Here is an 8,443-nt window from a genome sequence, read left to right as displayed (position 1 = left end):
ATAGATGGTGCTTGGGAAATCTTTCCTGTTTACATTCCATGGGCAAGACAATCCCTATACACGGAGGCTGTCATACAGCCTCCGTCTAAAAATGTTCAAACTCTGAGGTGGGGTCAATATTCAACAGGGTCAATTTTCAACTTGTTGAGGTCATCAGGGATACAAAATATTATCAAGCTGTTGAAAAATGACCCCGGGTATAAATTCAACGTCTTTTGGTTTCAATTTTCAACGGTGAAAAAACACCCCCGGTTCAATATTCAACGTTGGAAAAAATGAACCTCGGGTCAACTATCAACTCGGGTCAATATTCAACGTTACAGCGCCAGTCCATGTATGACGCGGTGCCATAAAATTAAAAACACTTCCAATTTAGGCCTTTCAACTTATTTTTCAAGTTGCACATATGGTAAAAAAACATTGTTTAGATAGATTTATAGGTACATGAAATTATTAAAAAAGATAATAACTTATGCATACTTTTAATTACATCATTAAAAAGTTTTATCATTTATAATTGACTTTTCCGATGTTGTGTTTAAGGACAGGTAACTCAGGTGTGAAAAATGACCAACTTAGTGTCGATTTATGAGTTATCGTTTATAGGAATGACATGTAGGCTGCTTCAGCATTGGTATTGTTATATACACAATAGGGTTCCTTACATTGTTTTGTACACAGAAAGTATTGACCAAGAGAAAGGGAATGCCTTCAGTCTACCTGAAATAACAGTGTCAAATGAATGGGGAACAGACTATATTCAATAGTTTTAACTCTGACCATTATTATGAAGAAGAAAGTTTAATGTCATGATTTTTGTGTTCGCGCTTTTTCGCTTCCTGTGTAAATATATATATTTTTACAAGTAAATGCAACAATTGATCATCTTATTTGTGTTACTAAGCACGTAGGGGAACGATCGAGTATAAAAAATTAATTAGGTTAGAACTGAAAAGGAGGGTAAATATCACTTTTTATTTTAATTAAAAATTTTAATCATATGCAGTAAACCGATGTCCGCAACTATACAGTAAATAAGTTTAACATTGGTGCTAAATTTTAAAACCACTGGGTTCTACTGAGTGCAAAGAAACACTTGGGAAATGCTAAAAACTGCCTTGCGTGTAAACAGTTAGATACCCCGAGCCTGCTCTAAACAAGTTTCAGCACTGAGTTATCGTTCATAACACCGACCCTTAGCGGCAGTTGAAAGGCGTATCCCATTTCCATTAAGAAAGCGTGAGTGTACAATTACCAGCCAGGGCCCTATATACCCTCTACAATTTACATGTACAATAGTATATAGAAACGCTCGTGGATAAGGATAGTCTAAAAGGTATTCTTTGTTATCTGTTTGTCATGAAATAATCGTAACCATTATCCACATCTTTTAAGTTGTTTTGTTGTTTGCACATATATATTTGAACCCGCCTTTTTTTCAAGATGGCGTCAAAAAGCCACATCTTTTGTTTTCGATTTATATACACGAGAAGAATGCTTGTGCCTATTTTGTTGAGTTATTATATAAAACACGCAATATGTAAATAAATTCATTGTTAATAACATGGAAAAACTTATCTTCTCGGATTTTTGTTTGTATTGCTTTATGCGCTCATAAATAGGTCATTGTTTTTTTTTCTTGTTCAGATCAGTTGTTGACACTGAGCAGACGATTACAAAAACCTTGCATAGTGAGGCATTTTATAATCAGTTTCACTGTTGTCCAATCTTTGCATCAAGTTCCTTGGATCTTTTCATTTAGTTACTTTAATGCAAAGATCTAATGGTTGAAATAAGTTAACTACAAATGCCAAACCAGAAGTAATTTTGGAATTTTGGACTAATTCATTGTTTTCTATTTAAATGTTAGAAACCTGTTTTCTATTATAGTGGAAAAATCCCATCTGCACTTTTATTCCATATATATATTATGTTAAACACATAATTATTTACAATGTGAAACAGTGAAATGTGTAGTCTAAATTTGCATTTGTCCGATGGGCGCTAATGGGATTTTACAGATGGCCCGATAACAAAAAGATTGAAATGAACTCGAAAGGCAATGCACATAATTATGAATGAAACACAGAAACACGTAACGTAAGTTAAGGTCACGGAGTAAAAAAGCATTCATATCTTCAATGCAGAGCGCATTAATTTTCCGTTTGACTGATTCTAAAAACTTTTTCAATTAAATTCCCCATCAGTGACTTACAGATTTTAAAATCGTTTGTTTATTACAGAACCCTTTGCTTCTTGTATTGTATTACAGTTTCTCTAACGTACTCATTTTAAGCTCACCTGTACCGAACGCTCAAGTGGGCTTTTATGATAGAAATTTATTCGTTGTAGGTAGTCGTTGTTAACATTTCACAATTTCATTTTCTTCTTTAGAACCACTGGGCCGAGTTAAAAAAAATTCCCAAAAAGTATCCTTGGGCAAAAAGAATTCCAGTTTGTTCAAATGAAGGGCCACGCGCCCACGCCTTTTTACAGGGAGATAATTAAGCTTTTATGAAAAAATTATTGGCATTAGTATCAGTTAAAACTTTTCTTCTCAGGAACCACTATGCTTGAAAACATTAACCTTATGTGGAATCACTGTCAGGTATTGTGCAATAAGATTCCTTCATATCATGCCCCCTGGGGTAGGGTGAGGCCACAATGGGGGTCCAAGTTTTACATACGAATACATAGGGAAAATCTTAAGAAATCTTCTTCTCAAAAACAGCAAAACCAAGATTAGTCATATTTATAATTATGGAATCATTTTCAGGTAGTGTAGATTCAGGTTTATTCAGAACATGACCGCCGGGGTAGGGTGGGGCCATATTGAGAGATCAAAGATTTACATAGGAAAAAATCCTTTTAAAATTTTCTTCTCAAAAACAGCAAAGCCAGGATTAGTCATATTTATATCGAAGCAATCTTAGGTAATGTAGATTTAAGTTTGTCAAACATGACCCCCGGAGGTAGGTCTTCATCTCAAGAATATCAAAACCATGATTAGTCATATTTATATGGAAACATCCTTAGGTAGTGTAAATTCAAGTTTGTTCAAATCATAACTCCCGGAGGGAGGGCGGGATCACAATGGGTGATAAAATTTAAAAAGAATAAACTGGGAAAATCTTTTGAAATCTTCTTGTAAAGAACATTAAACCAGGATTAGTAATATTTCTATGAAAGCAATTTCAGGTAGTGTAATAATTTTGTTCAAATCGTGGCCGCCGGGGCATGAAGCGGAACCACAATGGGCGATCAAAGTTTCACATAAGAAGAATCTTTAAATATCTTCTTCTCAAGAACAGCAATGATGTGATTGTTCACATTTACTCTGAAAATACTGAATTGATTAATTTTTCTGCTTTTTCTCTAGTCAGGTTCAAGAAAACTTGTTAAATAGTATTCCTGTCCTAGCATTTTCTCTCCAGAAAAAAAATATTAGAAGCTTAGGAAAAAAGGACTTTCTTTCATATGATGTAGAAACCTAGGGTCATGGTCATGATTTTTAGTAAAAGGTCATTTGGAGAGAAAAAAATTGTAATAGCCCGTACATATACATGTACATGTTTTAGAAACCTGAGATTCAACAATGAAAACATATAGTAAAATGGAATGGGTAAGTCAGTTTTGTGAGCATGCTAATTGAACCTGTTGTCCTATATAAAGGGCACCAAAAGAGAGAATTTTTTTTTGATTTGCAGAAAAAATATTTATTGATCAGAAACATTAACTTGCATAAAACTAGTAGTCATTATTGTTAACTTAAATCACGATTTCCTTATTAACATTGAATTCACAGTTGCCTTTGTCTTTTTTGATATTATTAGGGAAGTGATGTCTTCTATATACTCTCTAGTTAAATGTGGGGTATGTGCTGATTTAAGTATTCTCCACTCGCACTGCAAACAATGTGGGAATCTATGTGAAAATTGTTCAGGACTTCACAGCAAAGGGAATGCCTTCAAAAATCATATTGTGGTGCCCTTAACTTTTTCAGATGGAATGGAGACGTCTTCAATCAAAGTATGTTAATTCATAAACGGATATTTGCGATTGAAAATTACTATTATTATTTCCAAGCTAAAATCATTTTCAAACGTTAATTAATTTGTATTGTCAGTTAAGATATATTATACTAAACTGCTTTATTTTTTTTATCATGAAAATGTAAAATAAAAGGAAATATTTTCAAAAACGATCACGTAAAACCTCAAGATACCTTTGAGTACATCATTCAATAAGGTGTGTTTGTTTTCAGTATCTTTAACAAAATGAGTGTCATTTTTTTCCTCATATAAGTTTTTCCTTTAGCATTAGAGGTAATACTGAAAATATAATCGACTGACAGATATATATTACATGTACATGTTTGTATAATTTTACTGTTTCTTTTTTTTTTTATTTTTGTAATAAGGTGGAACCGTCCACACAATTAGATAACCTTGATAGTACCCCCACCGCCAAATGTACAACTACGGCTGCAACAAACGCCCCAACACCTGCGTATCCTCCATCTACTTCTTCAAATGCCTCAACACGTAATTATGCTTCATCGACTTCAACAAATGCTCCAACATCTCATAATGTGCCACCCACTTCAACAAACGCTCCAACTTCTCAGAATGTGCCATCTACTTCATCAAATGCACCCAGTACACCAACGAAAAAAGGTGTGAAACGGAAAGCTGCTTCCGTTTTAATGAAGGGAATGGAGAAAGCTGCTTGTCCTAAACATAAATCTAACACAGTGGATTTATACTGTAAGAGTTGCGATCAAGCAATATGTTCGCAGTGTCTGACAGCTGCCCATACTGGACATAGCATTGACGATATAACCGATTTTTTCGAGAAGAAAAGAGCTAAGATAGAAAGTGATTTAGATCTCATCAAGAGTCATATCCAACAAAGGGAGGAAGCAAGGCAAAAAATGGTAAAAGATCTAGAAGAGATGGAACAAGCTTCAGAAAACGTGGTGAAGGAAGTTAGAAATTTCGCTGACAAGGTGCGATCAACCATTCTAAAGAAAGCAGATGACCTGAAAGCAAGTACTAAAGAAACAAAAAAGAATATTGTTTCAAGAAATGGCGAGTTTGTCAAAGAAATCAAAAAACTAGAAACCTTGCAAAAAAAATGTCAGGATGAGCTGGATTCTAAAGATTTAGCAGTGGTCCTGTTCAGAAAAGAAACGGCGTTCTCGCTCAATACCTACGAAAATCTCCCAAGTTCGATCAAAATTACACCTGCAGCGTTTCGTCCAGCGGAATTGGACCAAGACATGAAAACTTTTGGAACCATTGTTTCTACAACTATTCAAGAGGAACCTATTACGTTTAGGCCACCATCTTCCCCAATAAAAATGCCAGGGAAAAAGAAGAAACTGACAGCTCAAAGCAGTACGTCATTGCCTGCCCCTACTGCCACATCTGCCTCTGCTCAAAATCATGAAATATTGAGAGACGCAGTGAGTAAAATAGGTAAAGAGCTTGGAATGAACATTGTTCAAAAATGAAGAAGACAAATGGGAATTTTTTCCATATTAAAGGAGTTTGGTGGAAAAAGAAAAATCCTTTATCCCAGTTCTCTCTAATCAAAAGTTTGGTAAGCAGATTGTTCAAAAATGATGAAAACAAATGTAACTGAATAATTGGAGCAGCTTGGTGTGATCAGAAAAATCCTATTCTCCCTCACCGTATTGATAATCATACAGTGTGCACTTACCAGAAGTAAAAAAAAATATCTAACTATTTAACCACTTGTATATTAATTTGTGTTTGACTCTGTTGACTTACATACTAAACTTTATAATAGAATTAGGAAGAATAGTATCAATATTTATGTGACTTTATATTCACCCGCTGATGATTAATGAAGCAAGTTTGTATTTCATATTATACTTACATGTAAAAGATATTTTCATGTAATTAATCTATAGCTTCAAATAAAGTTTCATTAAACTTGATTATTTGTCAAGGGTTTTTGCAGAGAAAAAAATTGAATTTACTCCATGGCATAAAATTATTAAACTTGCAATCGCAGTGTCAGTTATTGATACTTTCTGCTTTAGTGTAAATGATTTATTTTCTAAGTTAAATTCTGTTCAATCTGTTGTTAATGAAAACAAAATATTTGGGAATTACATGTATAATATATCATAAACTTTACATTACTTATTTAAAGAATTGTTTTAAATATTGTGCCTGTAGACTGATTGATAAAAAAGATCTATAACTGCAGCCTTGAAAATAAAAAAAAAAATTAAAATGCAAGATTAACTTCAAAAACTGTATGATTGTCTATGTAAAATCAGTGAATTTAATAAGTAATTTGAATTACAATTTTATTAAAGCAGCTTTACTTTTCATGCTTTATCATTTTTATTCAATAACAACATAATACTTACATGTACCTTTTTTGATAAACAAAAAATAAATAATTCATTCCTTTCTTGGATTATATTAAGGGTTTTTTTTCTATAAAGTTCTAAAAGATGATAAGTTCCTTACTATGAAATGGTCTAACAGTTGAAAGATGATACGTTTCTTACTATGAAATGGCCTAACAGTAGAAAGATGATACGTTTCTTACTATGAAATGGTCTAACAGTTGAAAGATGATACGTTTCTTACTAGGAAATGGCCTAACAGTATAAAGGTGATATTTTCTTATTCTGAAATGGCCTAAATTACAGTAGAGATAATACGTTTCTTTCTCTGAAATGACCTAACGTACGGTATTAGTAATTGTTGGTATGTCAGTAATAGTACAAGAAATAAGCAAATAAATCGCCAAATTTTGCACCTGTTGAAGAAACCCGCTATAATGTGCATATCCTTTTCAGAATACTGTATGTACCAGTTTTAAATCCTAGTACCTTCATATGTTTTTAAACAAAAAATAATTCAAGCATATATTACGATAGACTAGTTATAGTGGCATATTTCGGCCCCTACATGTAAGATAAATTATGTTAACATGAAACATAATTATGTAGACATGCAACATATTTATGTCAACATGCAAGTTAATTATGTTAACATGCAAGTTACCAATCTTATAAGAAAATAAAAATTAAATATGGGCATGGTTATTTATTAACAACTGTATCTGACATTTTAAATGGACTTATTTATGTCAACATGCAAGATAATTATGTCAACATACAAACAAATAATGTTAACATGCAAGATAATTATGTTAACATGCAAGATAATTATGTTGACATGCAAGATATTTATGTTCACATGCAAGATAATTATGTTTGCATGCTACTTATTTATGTCAACATGCGAGTTATATTTTGCCTACAAGATAATAAGTTGCAAATTTCATACATATCTTGCATGTTGGCATAATTATCTTACATGTAAACATAAATAACTCGCACGTTGATATAATTATCTTGCATGTTGATATAATTATCTTGCATGTTGACATGAATAAGTCGCATGTCTGCAAAATTCTGTTGCATCTTGCATTTTAAATGTCAGATGCAGACGGAAGTGAGTAATTTTCCCCATATTTAATTTATATTTTCTAAAAAGATTGGTAACTAGCATGTCAACATAATTAAATTGCTTGTTGACATAGATATGTTGCATGTCTACATAATTATGTTGCATGTTAACATAATTTATCTTTTGTAGGGGCAGAAATATACCACCATAACTAGTTGTTAAATTCCTCCTGTTTTACATTATTAAAAAATTATAAAAAAGAATTCTCATTTTTTTTCTCAGATTTCAAAATAGTGTTCAAAACAATGTTGCAATGTAGTTCTGTATATGTCTTTGAGGTCAAGAACAATAACTCTTCATGTACATTTCAATATGCATTGTACATGTAAATATGATATAAAACCATTATTTCCCAAACAAAGTTCCATTCTTTTATACAACAAAATTTTCTACAAACTAGGTAATAATAGCTTTATAAATCTAATTTTCTGATAAAACAAATTGCATAAAACTGGAAAAATATGTTTATAAGTCGTACGAAAACCTTCAAGCTATATAAATTGAACATATAGAGGGGAAGCTCACTGTCATAACTTCACGTTATTTTTGTGGTAGGTTGTTTGTTTTGTTTTTGAGAGACCGAAGTAACCCAAGTTACAATTTTTCAAATCTTGATTTCAATTTTAAAATATTTAACTGAAATCAATAAAAAGGGTGAATAAGGTGTACAGGATACCTAATGATTCTGATACTAGTATATAAAATCATATTTTGTTTGTGAATTAAACATGAAACATTAAAAGGGACATGGACACAGTTTCAACTAAAATTTCAAAATTTATTTTTCCATTTTTACAAATATTTAACTAGGGTCTTTCTAATGATCATCAAAAATATGAACGCCAGTTGTCCAAATACAATACAGATTTAGAGCTCCAAACCTTTGTTATGTAAACAATGCTAGTGTCATGTTTTTGTTTACA

At 32.2% G+C, this 8,443-nt stretch overlaps 1 protein-coding gene across 3 annotated transcripts; it reads left to right on the top strand.

Moving 5' to 3' along the window:
• The first annotated feature begins 1,207 nt into the window (after window positions 1-1,207).
• LOC134245928 (E3 ubiquitin-protein ligase TRIM71-like) lies at window positions 1,208-5,965 on the top strand. 3 transcript variants are annotated; one of them, XR_009987550.1, is made up of 3 exons: window positions 1,208-1,336; window positions 3,834-4,029; window positions 4,265-4,407. XR_009987550.1 is itself a non-coding variant. In XM_062728162.1 (3 exons), the coding sequence occupies exons 2-3, from the start codon at window positions 3,841-3,843 to the stop codon at window positions 5,513-5,515; spliced, it is 1,284 nt and encodes a 427-aa protein (XP_062584146.1). In that variant the 5' UTR covers window positions 1,208-1,336; window positions 3,834-3,840; the 3' UTR covers window positions 5,516-5,965. The 3 variants fall into 3 exon arrangements, 2 of the variants coding, with proteins under 2 accessions (XP_062584146.1, XP_062584147.1); XM_062728162.1 differs by lacking the exon at window positions 4,265-4,407 and adding an exon at window positions 4,421-5,965; XM_062728163.1 differs by lacking the exon at window positions 4,265-4,407 and adding an exon at window positions 4,421-5,965 and having other exon boundaries at window positions 1,210-1,336; window positions 4,004-4,029.
• Window positions 5,966-8,443: the final 2,478 nt, after the last annotated feature.

This window comes from Saccostrea cucullata, unplaced genomic scaffold (assembly GCF_032062105.1).
Source record: "Saccostrea cucullata isolate Sc308-1 unplaced genomic scaffold, CSIRO_AGI_Scuc_v1 ctg2063, whole genome shotgun sequence".
Taxonomy (NCBI): Eukaryota; Metazoa; Mollusca; class Bivalvia; order Ostreida; family Ostreidae; genus Saccostrea; species Saccostrea cuccullata.
This window is presented reverse-complemented; position numbering and strand designations above follow the sequence as displayed.